Raw genomic sequence first — 18,312 nt, forward strand, 5'->3', positions numbered from 1 at the left:
GCTACAGTGCTGAAAAGAAACCTGGGGTTGTTCTTATTTTCTTCAATTAGTCAGTCAAATGGTTAAAAATCGTTTCACACAGACGCTGGGAAGGGTGAAGGCAATGGTCAGTCGGCCGGTCGGCCCTGGCGGTGAGGTGTCCCTTATTTATTTTTCAGAGAGTTGGCAACCCTAACAAGGATTTGTCTATAGTTAGTTGTATTTTTCACATCTGCTTTATAATTACAGAGTAAGCACCTTGAAATTAACTGAGTATGACATAAATTTAATAAACTTCATTTCATACTGAATTAAGCTAATGAGATGAATCTGTTTTGATTTGGGCTAATGACATTAGCAACAGTCAATAATGCAAATAGAACACTTTCTTTGCTCATACAGAAAGTTTTACTGTCACAAACAAAGACATATTACAGCAAAAAAGAGTACAGTTACAATTTAAAACAGAGGAATGTGAAATTTGTGAACCTGGAGTAGCATTTTGCAGGTAGCAATGTTAGCGGTAGCTGTTAATTGGAATGTCTGATACACTGACAGACTGGGAAGAGCACATTCAGTACAGATACAGGAATATCTTTAAATTATATCTGATAAGTTGCTAAAATGCTCAGTAAATAATATATGAACAAATAATTACTGCCACTTAATATATTTTAAGTCTGCGCAATGTGATTTTACACAAGACATTTTATTTGTAGTAGTTTATCACCTGGGCAGCACAGTGGCTTAGTGGTTAGCACTGTTGCCTCAGCGGGTTCAGTTCCCGCCTGTGGCCTTTCTGTGTGGAGTTTGCATGTTCTCCCTGTGTTTGCGTGGGTTTCCTCCGGGTGCTCCGGTTTCCTCCCACATCCAAAGACATGCGGGTTAGGTGGACTGGAATCTTTAAATTATCTGTAGGTGTGCAAGTGGGTGTGACTGTGTTTGTTTGTGGCCCTGTGATAGACTGGCGTCCTGCCCTGGGTGTACCCCGCCTCACGCTCTGTGACTGCTGGGATAGGCTCCAGCCCCCCGCGACCCTTAATTGGACTAAGCAATTGAAGAGTGAGTGAGTTTATCACATCCTTTATTCTCAGTATCTCAGTGGGGAAAAAAAATTTAGCATATATCAAATAAACAACTCATCACTTTTAAAATATAATGCAGGTGGTCTGAGAAAAAAAAAAATTGATTTATGTTCCTGTTTGGAACAGTGTAGCCATCAGCACTTAGAGTCCACAAGATGGAGCCAAATATAATGACTTTCTCCAGCAGGTCAACATGTTTCCTTTATTTTCACTGGAGACTCAGTGGGAGTGATGGACGGTGAATTCAGTTCATACTTTGGAGCCAGCATGTTTACCTTTGTTCATGTAAAATGATTTGTTTGTGAAGAATTGGTCAGTTGTGAATACAACACTGGTTGCCACTGAAGCAAAACCTCAACTAAGGTCAGTCTGACCACTCATTTTCTTCCAGCTCAGAGTCATCATCTGAGTCGCTGTACTCCACGGCGACACGACGGGACAGAATTGTGGCCACGTCATTACCCACCGGCTCCCATCTGTTCTGCTGCTCCTGCTGCTCTTGAACTTTCTTTAGCTGGATGCCTAATGAGGGTCAACACAGAAGATATACGAGGTCTGTCAATAAAGTATAGGTCCTTTTTATTTTTTTCAAAAACTGTATGGATTTCATTCATATGTTTTTACGTCAGACATGCTTGAACCCTCGTGCACATGCGTGAGTTTTTCCACAGCCGGTGCGGTGCGGCAGCACAGGAAAAACACCTCCGTGTTGATAACCATTTGTAAAATCCAGGCGGCTTTTGATGGCTTTCAGTGGAGTGAGCAGTGATGCCGGTAACGCGTTACTCTAATCTGACCACTTTTTTTTAGTAACGAGTAATCTAACGCGTTAATCTTTCCAAATCAGTAATCAGATTAAAATTACTTCTCCATGTCACTGTGCGTTACTATTATTTTTCATTGTGGGTCGATAGCACCATTAAACTTGATCCGTGGGCAGGAGGTCGGGGTTCGACTGAACTGCCCACTTTCAGTGAGCTGTGAGCTTTTCATCCGCGTTTTTTTGCAGCTGCTCGACTCGTCCTCACTTCTTAAAGCGCGGTGATCAGCACACCTGCACTGAGCTTTACAAAGACATTTTTATACTTTTTTCCTCCTTTATTTAGAATTCTGAGCTGAGCCTCTGTATCGTCTCGTTAAAAACAGCTGATCCTCCGCGACGCGTCAACAACTAACACTGTTTTCCACTCAAATGCACCTAAACTCTCTTTCTGAGGACCACATGATGTGAAAACGCAATAAAACTTTCTTACCTGTAAATCTGGTCCTGTTTTCTGCATAAATAAATGTTATCCATTCTTTGTGCTCAAACGCCAAAGCAGGGGCGAATCCAGATGGAATGGGGGCGTGGGGGAGGGATGTGCCCCCCTCACAACACCCCTAGATTAAAGGTCCAGTTTTGAAGCCGTTTTGTACTACAACTACTAATACTACTTAAAATAATAATAATTTCGACAAGTAAAATGTTTAGAGAATTTAAATGTTAGAAAAATGTTAGAATTTAATAGTTACATTTATAAACAATGTAGGTTTGAAATTGCAAGTTTTACTGTTACAGTGCTGTCAACAGTTAAATATGAGGTCAAGAAAGAGGTCTTTATTTTACTTTTTATAAAACAAGTATTTGTTTTCATTGAAGTCAAGAAAGGGTGACTATAAAGTAAGTTTTGGCAAAACAGGTATCATTGTCATGTTGACATGGGTTGTTGTCGGCAGCTGGGGAAAGTAACTAAAAAAGTAACTAGTAATCTAACTTAGTTACTTTTACAATTGAGTAATCAGTAAAGTAACTAAGTTACTTTTTCAAGGAGTAATCAGTAATCAGTAATTGGATTACTTTTTCAAAGTAACTGTGGCAACACTGGGAGTGAGTATATGAGAAATTGTTTAACAGCTGGACATGTTCCAACTTGTCCTTAAGGCTTCCAACAGAGGTGTTTTTCCTGTGGCGGAGCGTCACGGCAGCTGCGAGCCGACGCTGCAATCCGTCCGCACGTCTTTCATTAAAAAAAATCTCCTTTAACAGTGGAATATCCGGATAAAATGCTGAAACCGACTTCTTCTGAAACTTCTGTGTTCTCTCACGACGTCCTGGATCAATAAAGCCTGAAATGTGGAGGTTTTCAGCTTGAAACAGGCTGACAATGGCGCCTGGGACCGCTGCGCGACGTCTCGCACCGTGGGAAGTCCTTAAAGCGACAGTATCACCTCAAAATCTCTCATCAGCCGTTAAAATTTTCACCGAAAACCAGCTTAATTTTTCGAACTGTGTCCACTTCGATGTGTCTCACAAGTTTAGAAAAAAATTTGATCAAACAAAGCGCCAGTCTCTCAGCAACTTCTCAGACAAAGGAATTCCGATGAGGGGCTGGACGACTCCTCCCACAAGGAGTGCTCACAGGCGAATGACGTCCGACAGGCGTGGAAAAACTCACGCATGCGCACGAGGGTTCAAGCATGTCTGATGTGAAAACATATGAATGAAATCCATATAGTTTTTGAAAAAAATAAAAAGGACCTATACTTTATTGACAGACCTCGTATATTATGTATTCAAAAAAAAAAAAAAAACCCACAAAAGAGCACAGATCTGGTTTTCCAAAGTGGGCTTCCAAGAACTCACCCATGCGGATGGCAGAGAGCAGGTCGCTTCTTGCATTTCTTCCAGGTTGAGCTTCAATTCTAGTTCCTTCACTGTAGCCTGCTCGATGTGAGGGTGCAGCAGGAGGAGGGAGAGGAGGAGGAGGTGGACCAGGGGGAGAAGGAGCATTGCAAGCACCTGGAGGAGGCATAACTGGATATGGGTATCCTGGGCCTCCATGCAAAACTCCGTTATTGGGTGTTGGCGGTAGTGTGCCCAGTGGGAAACCAAAGGCTGTCTGAGCTGATGGGATGTGCAGTCCAGGGGCTGCAGGTGAAGGTGCAGAACTGAGGAAGGGGAGAACAAGGATCATGTTTAATGTTACATTAATTTGTCCTTTAATTTATGTGGAGACAGCTGACTAAACATACGTTTGCTCTGTGGGTGCACGTATTGAATCATTCCCTCTGTCTTTGCATCGGCGCTCTCCTGCTGGGTGCTCTCCTTGCTTGTCGGTGACATCAATGCTGTGGTATTCATGCTCCACGGGTGGTGATGGGTGTGCGTTCCCAGCCACGTATTCATGAGGCTTCACATAGTTACAAGCTGCATGCATGAGCAGTGGAGCGCTGGGGTAGTCCAGGAGGTCAGGCCTGAAAAAATAGTCAAACACGGACAGTTTATCAGGCACAAGAATGAACAATGCAGTCTGTGAGTAAGACCTATGAAAACACACTGTTTTGTTTTTCCTCAAATGGATTTATTTTTTATATTGATACTAATTTGAATTTTGTTTTTATATCCAGTTTTGTTAAGTACTAGATTTTTGTAAGCCTTTTTTCCTTTGTTTTATTATGTTATTGTCATTTGTAAAACACTTTATGACCTTTATCTTGGAATGCGTTATAGAAATACACGTATCTCTGTGTGTGTGGATTTGATCATGCAAAAACTGGTGGAGTGCTGACATTTGCAGTTTAGCATACTTATGTATTTTGGGTCAAGGATGAATGCTGCAACAAAGGAAAGTTGATAGGACAAATATTTTTGGAAAAATGATTGATTTTAGGTAACCAGTAAACATGCTGCAATGCACCATGGAGTTCGGGGTTTTAAATGTTATTATTGTGGTTTATGTTAGTTTAACAGTGTTGTTAGAGTTCTTGATTTATTGTGTTTTTGTAGTTCAATTGGTTTAGTCAGTTTAGTTATGCTGCTGTTGCCATGAGTGCATTAAATCTCATGTTGGTACCATGACTGAAATGTGTAGTGGTTTTAATTGTCTTCTGCCACCATCTTTTTTTTTTTTAATCAAATTAAAAGCACCTGCTTACAGCAGCTATGGACAAACTATGGACAGCTGACATTTGGTGTTTGGTATGCTTATGTATTTTGTGTCAAGGATGAATACTGCAAAAATGCTGATAGTACAACTATTTTTGGAGAAGCTATGGATATTAGCTAACAACACTAAATAATGGATGTTGCTAACTACTTTCTGGACTCACACACCATTCCAGCAGAGGGCGGTAAATCATTTTTATATTAAAAGTGTGAGAGTGGGGAGTGATTTTTTTTTTTTTTAGTAAGTTCAGTGTAAGTACATAATATAATTGTAACTAGCGTTGAGTTCGTCTTCTAAAAATTGTTGAGGACTAAGGCTTTAAAAACATTCTGGAATCACACACCATTCCAACTCATTACAGAAACATTGCATAATTTATTACCACCCTTGAAATATGTCAGCTACCTATTTTATAAACACTACCCAAACTAGAGCCCATGGATCCCCACGGCAACACACTAGTTATTATTATTACTATTATTATTATTATAAGCTGCTTAAAAAAAATCACAATTATTTGCATTTCTTTTATTTTTATAGAGTGTGGCATTAATATATATATTAACAGTATTAAAAGACAATGCTGTTGGACTAGGATTGTTTGGACACCTCATATTTTCTTTACAAAGTACACACCTGCCGTCTGGGGAGAGGGAGCCCTCAGATGATGCTCCTCGATGAAGCGAGGGGGGATGCCGGTGATCTGGACGAAGCTCTTTATCAAATGCCATCATGTTCCACTCTTGTCTCCGGTTTCTAGCTTTTCTCACTTTCTTCACCTCACGGTGAAGGGTGCTGCTGTCCACGCTGCGCTTTTGCTCCTAGGGAGGACAACAAATAACAGAGTGGATATATATGTAAAATGAAATCAGTCTTCAGAATAAAGCATTCTCTCACCCTTTGCCGTCGCCGTTCCTTCCTTTTGTCCTCAGTGTCCTGAAGCATTTTCTCCTTCCACAATTCAAAAAAGTATGTTGGGTCTGAATAGAACTTCATGGCATCGGTGGAATCTTCTCTACAGTCAGATCAGAAAAAAAAAAACATAAAATAAGATGCATTAAAGGGGTCATATTGTGCCCACGTGTTTTCATTTGACTCCAATAACTGAATATGGCAAGAGTTTTGACCGTGTACAAACTACTGAGCTGCAACATAAGCAAAATTTAGGCCTGAAAGAAAGTGTGTTAGAAATCTATGATGTATGTTATGGATGATGATGCTCGACTCCAATATGCACTGAAACATGTCCACTGATCCACTCTGCACTCTGTATGGTACATGGCTCTTTGTATGTGCAAAACAGCCCAAATCTGTTCCTGGAGGGTGTTGAAAAGTTTTAATGTTTTATTATTTTTCATTATTATCACGATGAATGAATGTTGAATTAATTAATGTTTTTGTTTTAATTGATATCATGTATGCTGAATATATATTGTGCTAACTTTACATTTAAGTATGACCACTTAATGCTGAGGGTTTTCAATGTGAAAAAACAAAAGGCCGCGCTCCTCGGGGAATAAGATAAGACCAGATGTCTCTCCTCAAGGTTTGAGCCTTGGGCAGATAACTGACATTCAGATATAACTGGCTGTTGCTAGGTAACTTTCGTGTTCTTTGTAAACTGTATAAAAGTTTGACGTTTCTAACGGGCCTTCAGCAGAAGGAAGAAGCGTCATCTCTGTCTGCTCCCACGCTAATAAAGACTTCAATTGAAGCAAGGCGTCTGTGATTATTTTTTTGACAGAGGGCATCTTCTGTGCATGTTTCCATTTTTACCTGCTCTCCTTACACCTGATTATTTAAGTCTGGTGTTTCCCAGTTCCTCCCTGGCTTAAAACACCTGTCAGAGTTAATTAGCAATGAGTGGAGCAGGGGGAGTGGAAAAACATGCAGGGCAGGTGCCCTCCAGGAGCAGATTTGGGCAACCACTGATTTAAAGCAACATGCACAGTTGTATTACATTTCATATGCTTAATTTCGACTGAAGTTTATACCTGAAACAGCGTTCCCTGTATTGCAATATCCTCTAAAACAGCAGGTGACACTAGAGGTAAGACCTCACTGAATGCAGCTTCACAGTACACACAAAAAACCTGTTGAGTGCAATTACAGAATTGGTCCACTTGCCAAAGTTAACCTGGAACATACAAGAAGTCTTATACTGCACATAACTTCCAGCAATGCGCAAAAGCCATTGCACAAATCCAAGAATGGTCACATGCAGCTTTGGAAGTTGGACTATATTAGAAGTGTTGTTGAAATTTCAAGACATTTTTTCTGCATTTCAAAGAAATTAAATCCTCATCCACATTCTAACCTCAGACTCTTTGATGCAAGAGAGACATTGATTCACAAAGTTACAAGGCACCTGAGACATTAGTTTACAGTCTTGTTCCAAGAAGAAGAAGAGGTGGGCCAAACTTCCTGCGCGCAACATACACAGTCATTCCTGCGCATTTGGTACACAGCACAATGCAACTCTATGCAGGCCCGGTGTGAAAGGGGCTTTAGACTTCAGTGAAATGATGAAGCTGAGAATCTCCCATCTCAGTTTCAATAATTCCATCATAACTCCACCAGGAAATGGACCATTCAAAATCTTGTATTTTCAGACTCAGTTTCCTGTATTTAGTTACCTGTATGCAGAGAGCACCCCAAGAGGAGGTGGTCTGTCACTGCTACTGTACATCCCAGCCAGTGAGCTTGGAGTGCTGCTCTTGGACAAAACCTGCTGGTCTTGGATGGTAGAGCTTTTAAATGCCTTCCTCATATTTATGTCATGAAGAGAGGCTACAAAACAAAATGACACAATTTCATTTTTGATTTACTTTGAATTCACAGCCTGTGAATTCTAGCAATTCTTACATAGGGGAAACCGGGGCACGGTGAATCAGTAGCTATATCTGCAAAACTATATATATATTTGCATTAGTTATGCCATATTTTTATGCATAGAGACATCCCCCTTATAAATTAGTGTTTTGTTTTTGGATACAACCCCAATTCCAATGAAACTGGGACGTTGTGTAAAATGTAAATAAAAACAGAATACAATGATTTGCAAAACCTCTTCAACCTATATTCAGTTGAATACAACACAAAGACAAGATATTTAATGCAAAAACAAAGAGTTCACCGCGCTTCTGCACAGCACAAACAAATCTGGTGCAACCAGGCAGGACCAATTTGTAAAAAAGAAGAAATAACTGGTGCAGCACAGAAATAAGTGCAAAAAGTCTTTAATAAGGTGCTGAAAGGAAAAAAAATGTTCAAAGGGACTGACGTTTCGATGTGAGAATCACATCAGGACTCTGAGGAAGATGTGACTCTCACATCGAAACGTCAGTCCCTTTGAACATTTTTTTTCCTTTCAGCACCTTATTAAAGACTTTTTGCCCTTATTTCTGTGCTGCACCAGTTATTTCTTCTTTTTTTACAAGATATTTAATGTTCAAACTGATAAACTTTATTGTTTTTGTGCAAATATTTGCTCATTTTGGAATGGATATCTGCAACACGTTTCAACAAATATGGGATAGGGCAACAAAAGACTGGGAAAGTTGATGAATGCTCAAAGAGGACCTGTTTGGAAACAGGTGAGTGTCATGGTTGGGTATAAAAGGAGCATCTCCAAAAGGCTCAGCTGTTCACAAGCAAAGATGGGGCGAGGATCACCACTTTGTGAACAACTGCATGAAAAAATAGTCCAACAGTTTAAGAACAATGTTTCTCAATGTTCAATTGCAAGGAATTTAGGGATTCCATCATCTACAGTCCATAACATAATCAGAAGATTCAGAGAATCTGGGGAACTTTATACATGTAAGCGACAAGGCCGAAAACCAACAGTGAATGCCTGTGATTGATCCCTCAGGCGGCACTGCATTAAAAACTGACATCATTGTGTAAAAGATCTTACCGTGTGGGCTCACGAATACTTCAGAAAATCATTGTCAGTTAACACAGTTCATAGCTACATCTACAAGTGCAAGTTAAAACTCTGCCATGCAAAACGAAAGCCATATATCAACAATATCCAGAAAGGCCACCGCCTTCTCTGGGCCCGAGCTCATTTGAAATGGACAGACGCAAAGTGGAAAAGTGTGCTGTGGTGTGATGAGTCCATATTTCAAATTGTTTTGTGAAATCATGGACATTGTGTCCTCCGGACAAAAGAGGAAAAAGACCATCCAGTTTGTGACCAGAGCAAAGTTCAAAAGCCAGCATCTGTGATGGTATGGGGGTGTGTTAGTGCCCATGACATGGGCATCTTACATATCTGTGATGGCACCATCAATGCTGAAAAGTACATCCAGGTTTTGGAGTAACACATGCTGCCATCCAAGCAACATCTTTTTCAGGGACGTCCCTGCTTATTTCAGCAAGACAATGCCAAGCCACATTCTGCACATGTTACAACAGCGTGGCTTCATAGTAAAAGAGTGTGGGTAGTAGACTGCCTGCCTGCAGTCCAGACCTGTTGCCCCTTGAAAATGTGTGGCGCATTATGAAGTGCAACATACGACAACGGAGACCCCAGACTGTTGAACAACTGAAGTTGTACTTCAAGCAAGAATGGGAAAGAATTCCACCTACAAAGCTTCAACAATTAGTGTCCTCAGTTCCCAAACGCTTATTGAGTGTTGTTAGAAGGAAAGGTGATGTAACACAGTGGTAAACACAGTGTCTTTTTCCTGGTTCTCTCCCTCAGCCCCAACCAGTCCCAGCAGAAGACTGCCCCTCCCTGAGCCTGGTTCTGCTGGAGGTTTCTTCCTGTTAAAAGGGAGTTTTTCCTCCCCACTGTCACCAAGTGCTTGCTCACAGGGGGTCGTTTTGACTGTTGGGGTTTTTCCGTAATTATTGTATGGCTTTGCCTTACAATATAAAGCGCCTTGGGGCAACTGTTTGTTGTGATTTGGCGCTATATAAATAAAATTGATTTGATTTGATTTGATTTAAACATACCACTGACCCAACTTTTTTGTAATGTGTTGCAGGCATCCATTTCAAAATGAGCAAATATTTGCACAAAAACAATAACGATTATCAGTTTGAACATTAAATATCTTGTCTTTGTGGTGTATTCAATTGAATATAGGTTGAAGAGGATTTGCAAATCATTGTATTCTGCTTTAATTTACATTTTACACAATGTCCCAACTTCACTGGAATTGGGGTTGTACATTAAGGGTAAAACTAAGTGGCAGAACTAAAGTCAGTTTTTTCCTATCAAAAGTAAATTTTGTGGATGTCAGTGTCTTTGTATTTATTTCTCCCCAAAAAATAGTTATTAGTTAGAAGACTACCCTGTCCAACTGATGAGCATGTGTTATGTCTTCTCCAGACTATCAGCTATTTGGTAACATGACTTATGTGTGTCACATGGACCCAGGGCACAGTGAATCAGTCTAGAAAGTGATTTACTAAGCCCCAGTATCAAGTGGATGACAAATATTACTTGTTGAAGCTTATACATTTATTTTTCCATGAATTAATTCTATAATTTATGTATATAAACAAATGTTTTCACGTTTGAACAGAACTGTTGTATTTATAGTAGTTTATAGTTTCTAAAGGACTTTTATCACTATATAAGACACTCACACATTACATAGCTGGTTTGCTGGATTATAGTTTGTATATGCATTAGCATATATTTAATAATTATGAAGAAATCTTTATAATCATGTGTTTTTTATTATATTCTAAGTTGATTCACTCTGCCCCGTGAATCAGTGTTCAAATTTTAAAATCGTTTTGAAACACCTGTAAATTACACTTGGGGGACATAAATAACACAGCCTTATAAATAATAACTTGCTGTATTAAATCCATAATAGAATGACCTAAACCTATGCATAATGTGATTATGCTGCCACAAAACAACATTTCTGATCCACTGTTCCCCAGCATGCATCTGTCAAAAATGTTTACCCTCTTCCACACCAGAATCCAACTGGGTGACTTTCATGGCTAAGCGGTCAATGCGGTCCTGGAGAGAGTTTGCGCGCACATAAAAAGTGTTGGCTTCATTAAAAAGCTCCCCGAAAACATCCTCTGCATGTTTACCTGTAGATATGAATGGAAAGAAAAGTGGGAGATGTTTGCTTTTACAGAGGTGACATCACTCAAAGTTCATAAATATTTGGGCGCCTGAATGTGCTTGCGGATAAAACAGAGCTTAAAATATGGGTTGTCTCATGCAAAAAACCATATGAATTTTGACAATAATCTGTTGTATATTTTGATCTACAGCTGTGTGCACTTAAATCAGATGTGAATTCTCAATCAATGGCGGGATTATGCACTGAGCGATTGAATGCCGCACAGCAAAACATGATGGGCCCAGTTCAAACAGGTCCATAAAGCCGTCATTAGACCATCTCTGTTTGTGTTTCCACCCACTGAAGCTCTTATCTGCCTCTGTGACACAAAGCTTTAGCTCTAAGCTCCTGTAACTTCACTAAATCTCATCATGTGTTTGTACACGCACAAGCACACTAATCATACAACCCACAGGTGCTCCCTTTACCCACACAGGATTTTCTTTAGAAGATGACATGAAATTTCAGCCAGTTTTACAGAAGGTGTATGGGAGACACAAGCTGAGATCTGATCCCTTTTTGCATGAGAATTCTTTTAAAATACAATAAATAATTAATATTTAAATTTTTTTAATTCCATGATTTACTGAATTCACATCAGAAACCTCTATCTCTTATTGAACCAATAGTAAATGGTAAAATGGTAAATGGACTGCATTTATATAGCGCTTTTCCATCTGCATCAGACGCTCAAAGCGCTTTACAATTATGCCTCACATTCACCCTGATGTCAAGGTGCTGCCATACAAGGCGCTCACTATACACCGGGAGCAATAGGGGATTAAAGGCCTTGCCCAAGTGCCCTTAGTGATTTTCCAGTTAGGCAGGGATTTGAATCCATGCCATGATCTTCTGGACTCAAGCCCGCCCAACACCTTAACCACTTATGGATCCTTGTCATTTGATTGGTGGGTTGTATGTCACATGACATGGATTATTCGTACCATTTGCCGCTGTGTTTAATTTACTGTGCAATAGTTCTTTTCTAGCATGCAATTTTGGTACTATATGAAATGTACTATTGCATGCCCCGACCACCGTGCATGCTCACACTACCGGCGACGGTGTTTAACTAAACATGGCAGAGTTTGTTTTGCTGGTGGATGACGATTTGAAGCAGCTAATTGACGGTGCTAATTCTTCTAACACACGCACACACACACACACAAAAATTCCACTACGCTGTAAGTCGTCTGGAGACATGAAGAGCTGATAGGATGAAGTTAGGAGGAAAAGCTGGACAAATTCCTGATGCTATTTTTTGCTGGAGTGAGAAAAACACATGCCAATCTGTACACGAAATCAGTGCACAGCATCACGGACTACATCGTCAGAACTGTTTTGTGCAAGCTGACTGAGACCAATTTTAGACTCCTATTTAAAGTTTGTGTTTTAACTGTTGACTTCAAAGCACCAGTGACGAACACCAAAATGTAAGTCCCTTTTAATATCAAATGACAGGGATGTATTTTCACCATTATATAAAACAAATAATAAATGTTTTATTATTCTTTCAATTGTACGAATATTTAATTTGGTGAAAGATGGAACGTACCATTGAACTCATAAACATTCATTACTTGTGTAATATTTGTGGAGATTGTCCAGTTTAGTGATCCCAGAAGAAGCTCAGCTTGTCATATTCATGGAAAGTATCTGACAAAACCTGCATTATATGATGCCTATAGATCCTTGTCATTTGATTGGTGGATTGTATGTCACCTGACATTCATTATTTGTCCCATTGTATGAGTGACGTCATGTAACGTGCATTTTTGGCAAATACATTTCACTCTATTGAATGTCTCCACTACATGTATGTAAAAATACTTCCATGATACCAGGAAGCTAAATGCAATCTTTTTTCAGTGTTTTCCATTCATGCAATGGTAAGAATATTTGTGTGCACAGCATCTTTCAACTAAATAAAACACAGAAGATGGTTCTAGATCAGGGGCTGGCAACGAGGGCTGAGACACTGCAGGTTTTCCTTGCAACCAATCACCTCAGCAGGTGGGTTACTGACTTCTGCCTTGAACATAAACACCTGATCGTCAAAGAAATTACCTGCTGAAACACTTGAACATTAATGAAATCACCTGCTGAGGTGACTGGTAACAAGGAAAACCTGCAGTGCTTCGGCCTTTCATGGCACATGATTGCCCACCCCTGTTCTAGATCCTCAATCTGTTGGGGACCAGACTCCAGTTCATGATCAATCAATCAATCAATCAGTTTTTTTATATAGCGCCAAATCACAACAAACAGTTGCCCCAAGGCGCTTTATATTGTAAGGCAAGGCCATACAATAATTATGTAAAACCCCAACGGTCAAAACGACCCCCTGTGAGCAAGCACTTGGCTACAGTGGGAAGGAAAAACTCCCTTTTAACAGGAAGAAACCTCCAGCAGAACCAGGCTCAGGGAGGGGCAGTCTTCTGCTGGGACTGGTTGGGGCTGAGGGAGAGAACCAGGAAAAAGACATGCTGTGGAGGGGAGCAGAGATCGATCACTAATGATTAAATGCAGAGTGGTGCATACAGAGCAAAAAGAGAAAGAAACAGTGCATCATGGGAACCCCCCAGCAGTCTAAGTCTATAGCAGCATAACTAAGGGATGGTTCAGGGTCACTTGATCCAGCCCTAACTATAAGCTTTAGCAAAAAGGAAAGTTTTAAGCCTAATCTTAAAAGTAGAGAGGGTGTCTGTCTCCCTGATCTGAATTGGGAGCTGGTTCCACAGGAGAGGAGCCTGAAAGCTGAAGGCTCTGCCTCCCATTCTACTCTTACAAACCCTAGGAACTACAAGTAAGCCTGCAGTCTGAGAGCGAAGCGCTCTATTGGGGTGATATGGTACTACGAGGTCCCTAAGATAAGATGGGACCTGATTATTCAAAACCTTATAAGTAAGAAGAAGAATTTTAAATTCTATTCTAGAATTATCAGGAAGCCAATGAAGAGAGGCCAATATGGGTGAGATATGCTCTCTCCTTCTAGTCCCCGTCAGTACTCTAGCTGCATCATTTTGAATTAACTGAAGGCTTTTTAGGGAACTTTTAGGACAACCTGATAATAATGAATTACAATAGTCCAGCCTAGAGGAAATAAATGCATGAATTAGTTTTTCAGTATCACTCTGAGACAAGACCTTTCTGATTTTAGAGATATTGCGTAAATGCAAAAAAGCAGTCCTCCATATTTGTTTAATATGCGCTTTGAATGACATATCCTGATCAAAAATGACTCCAAGATTTCTCACAGTATTACTAGAGGTCAGGATAAAAAAAAACCCATCAGGTAAGCTCTTATAGATATCTAGGTGTTCACTTAGATAATCTGTTTAGTTGGGAAACCCATATTGATAATTTGTGTGCATGTTTACAGCAAAGACTGTATTTTTTACTTTTTTGTTATGTTTTTATTTTATTGGGCAGTGTTGGAGAGCATCATTGGATATGGGATGGCAGCATGGTATGGGAACTTATCAGTTCAGTTAAAATCAAAGTTTTCTCATCTGGTGCAGACTGCCATGACGGTTATGGAGAGGACTAGAAACCTTCCCCTTCAGCCCATCTATGAGCAATCTGTCTATAGGCAAGCACAGAAAATACTCTGTGATCCGTCCCACATTCTCCATCAGGAGTATGAACATTCACAGAAATGCAGTCAGTGCAACAAGAAAAGATCAGTTCTTGAGAGTCATATTTTTGCAGAAGATTTTGCTTGTGTGACATACTGACATACCTGTACAGGTAAAAAATTAACAAACGTTGCTGAACAGAAGTAAATGCAATCTTACTCAGACTGCTGAGCTGGCGGATGATGGCGGACAGCGTGTTGTTGGTTACACATTCCAGCTCGCTGCCAATCCCATCAGGCACTGCACTGTGACACAGGTACCGAGGCTCAATGTTTCTTTTAACCAGAGGCATGATCTCTTCTCACATCTCCAGGCAGCACCTGCTGTGAAGACACACAGCTCAGGAGACACCTGTCATCACCAAGTCTGATCTGGTCCGTTGAGGCCCTCAACTTTCACTGCCACCAATGGGACAGCGGGCAAAACCCCAGTAGTTCCCTCTGCAAGTGGTGAGCCCAGAAAGTGGAGATGGAAAGTCCATTTTGCCTTTGCCATCTGTGCACGGCCAGGCTCCACGGCAAGCCTGGCCACCAGGCACTCGCTGACAGGCCCTCTGTCCAGGCATATCTCCAGGCTTCCTCCAGGCCGGGCCACATTTCATCTGCCTTGATTGCCCATGGTGTCTTTGTAAATCATTCTGAGTCTGGCACCTCGCCTGAGACTAATTTGCCATAGAAGAACCTACCAGGAGCACGTAGGCTTCAGACAACACAGCTATCAGGTTCACAAGGACACACAAACCTCTCCACCACGATGGCATCAGGAAAGGTCAGAAGCATTTGCAACGAATTTGGTGCTTGCATCATCAGATCAAATCAAATCAAATCAATTTTATTTATATAGCGCCAAATCACAACAAACAGTTGCCCCAAGGTGCTTTATATTGTAAGGCAAAAGCCATACAATAATTACAGAAAAACCCCAACGGTCAAAACGACCCCCTGTGAGCAAGCACTTGGCGACAGTGGGAAGGAAAAACTCCCTTTTAACAGGAAGAAACCTCCAGCAGAACCAGGCTCAGGGAGGGGCAGTCTTCTGCTGGGACTGGTTGGGGCTGAGGGGAGAGAATCAGGAAAAAGACATGCTGTGGAAGAGAGCAGAGGTCAATCAATAATGATTAAATGCAGAGTGGTGCATACAGAGCAAAAAGAGAAAGAAACACTCAGTGCATCATGGGAACCCCCCAGCAGTCTAAGTCTATAGAAAGCTGAAGGCTCTGCCTCCCATTCTACTCTTACAAACCCTAGGAACTACAAGTAAGCCTGCAGTCTGAGAGCGAAATGCTCTATTGGGGTGATATGGTACTACGAGGTCCCTAAGATAAGATGGGACCTGATTATTCAAAACCTTATAAGTAAGAAGAAGAATTTTAAATTCTATTCTAGAATTAACAGGAAGCCAATGAAGAGAGGCCAATATGGGTGAAATATGCTCTCTCCTTCTAGTCCCCATCAGTACTCTAGCTGCAGCATTTTGAATTAACTGAAGGCTTTTCAGGGAACTTTTAGGACAACCTGATAATAATGAATTACAATAGTCCAGCCTAGAGGAAATAAATGCAGGGAAACATGTATAAAGTGAATAAAATTGGTCCTAGCACAGAACCTTGTGGAACTCCATAATTAACCTTAGTCTGTGAAGAAGACTCCCCATTTACATGAACAAATTGTAATCTATTAGATAAATATGATTCAAACCACCACAGCGCAGTGCCTTTAATACCTATGGCATGCTCTAATCTCTGTAATAAAATTTTATGGTGAACAGTATCAAAAGCAGCACTGAGGTCTAACAGGACAAGCACAGAGATGAGTCCACTGTCTGAGGCCATAAGAAGATCATTTGTAACCTTCACTAATGCTGTTTCTAAAACCTGACTGAAACTCTTCAAATAGACCATTCCTCTGCAGATGATCAGTTAGCTGTTTTACAACTACCCTTTCAAGAATTTTTGAGAGAAAAGGAAGGTTGGAGATCGGCCTATAATTAGTTAAGATAGCTGGGTCAAGTGATGGCTTTTTAAGTAATGGTTTAATTACTGCCACTTTAAAAGCCTGTGGTACATAGCCAACTAATAAAGATAGATTGATCATATTTAAGATTGAAGCATTATTTAATGGTAGGGCTTCCTTGAGCAGCCTGGTAGGAATGGGGTCTAATAGACATGTTGATGGTTTGGAGGAAGTAACTAATGAAAATAACTCAGACAGAACAATCGGAGAGAAAGAGTCTAACCAAATACCGGCATCACTGAGCAACAGACTCTTTTTCCAGGCTAAGTGAAGATCTTCTAAATTAGTGAGACGCCATTTCCTCTCCAACTTATGGGTTATCTGCTTTAAGCTGCGAGTTTGTGAGTTATACCACGGAGTCAGGCACTTCTGATTTAAAGCTCTCTTTTTCAGAGGAGCTACAGCATCCAAAGTTGTGCTCAATGAGGATGTAAAACTATTGACGAGATACTCTATCTCACTCACAGAGTTTAGGTAGCTACTCTGCACTGTGTTGGTATATGGCATTGGAGAACATAACAAAGAAGGAATCATATCCTTAAACCTAGTTACAGCGCTTTCCGAAAGACTTCTACTGTAATGAAACTTATTCCCCACTGCTGGGTAGTCCATTAAAGTAAATGTAAATGTTATTAAGAAATGATCAGACAGAAGGGGGTTTTCAAGGAATACTGTTAAGTCTTCAATTTCCATACCATAAGTCAGAACAAGAGCTAAAGTATGGTTAAAGTGGTGGGTGGACTCATTTACATTTTGAGCAAAGCCAACTGAGTCTAATAATATGTTGAGGCTGTCATTCTCAGCATCTATGTGGATGTTAAAATCGCCCACTGTAATTATCTTATCTGAGCTAAGCACTAAGTCAGACAAAAGGTCTGAAAATTCACAGAGAAACTCACAGTAACAACCAGGTGGACGATAGATAACAACAAGTAAATCTGTTTTTTGGGACTTCCAATTTGGATGGACAAGACTAAGAGTCAAGTTTTCAAATGAATTAAAGCTCTGTCTGGGTTTTTAATTAATTAATAAGCTGGAGTGGAAGATTACTGCTAATCCTCCCCCTCGACCCGTGCTACGAGCATTCTGACAGTTAGTGTGACTCGGGGGTGTTGACTCATTTGAACTAACATATTCATTCTGCTGTAACCAGGTTTCTGTAAGGCAGAATAAATCAATATGTTGATCAATTATTATATCATTTACCAACAGGGACTTAGAAGAGAGAGACCTAATGTTTAATAAACCACATTTAACTGTTTTAGTCTGTGGTGCAGTTGAAGGTGCTATATTATTTTTAGGGCCCGAGTAGGCAACGTCCTACGAGGACCCTATTGTAATTGCGCTGTTTATTGTTATTAGGGACCGAGTAGGCAACGTCCTACGAGGACCCTATTGTAATTGTGCTGTTTATTATTATTATTATTATTATTATTATTATTCTTGCCACTTTTGAAATTGAAATTTCGGCCTTCTTCCCATGCTCAAAAACTCACCAAACTTTCCAAAGTCGTCCGGCCGGATCCGAAATTCAGTATTTTGGGGCGTCGCACATGGTCGCAGAAAAA

General features: G+C 40.4%; 1 protein-coding gene across 1 annotated transcript; it reads right to left on the reverse strand.

Annotated features, from left to right (window-relative positions):
* Positions 1-1,104: 1,104 nt before the first annotated feature.
* LOC117516587 (wiskott-Aldrich syndrome protein family member 3-like) lies at positions 1,105-15,068 on the reverse strand. The gene is made up of 8 exons (XM_034177449.1): positions 14,892-15,068; positions 10,925-11,059; positions 7,627-7,780; positions 5,888-6,005; positions 5,627-5,811; positions 4,077-4,298; positions 3,688-3,992; positions 1,105-1,586 (listed from the first exon to the last, which is right to left on the reverse strand). Exons 1-8 carry the CDS (start codon positions 15,022-15,024, stop codon positions 1,429-1,431), a joined length of 1,410 nt encoding a protein of 469 aa, XP_034033340.1. The 5' UTR covers positions 15,025-15,068; the 3' UTR covers positions 1,105-1,428.
* Positions 15,069-18,312: the final 3,244 nt, after the last annotated feature.

This window comes from Thalassophryne amazonica, chromosome 9 (assembly GCF_902500255.1).
Source record: "Thalassophryne amazonica chromosome 9, fThaAma1.1, whole genome shotgun sequence".
Lineage (NCBI taxonomy): Eukaryota > Metazoa > Chordata > Actinopteri > Batrachoidiformes > Batrachoididae > Thalassophryne > Thalassophryne amazonica.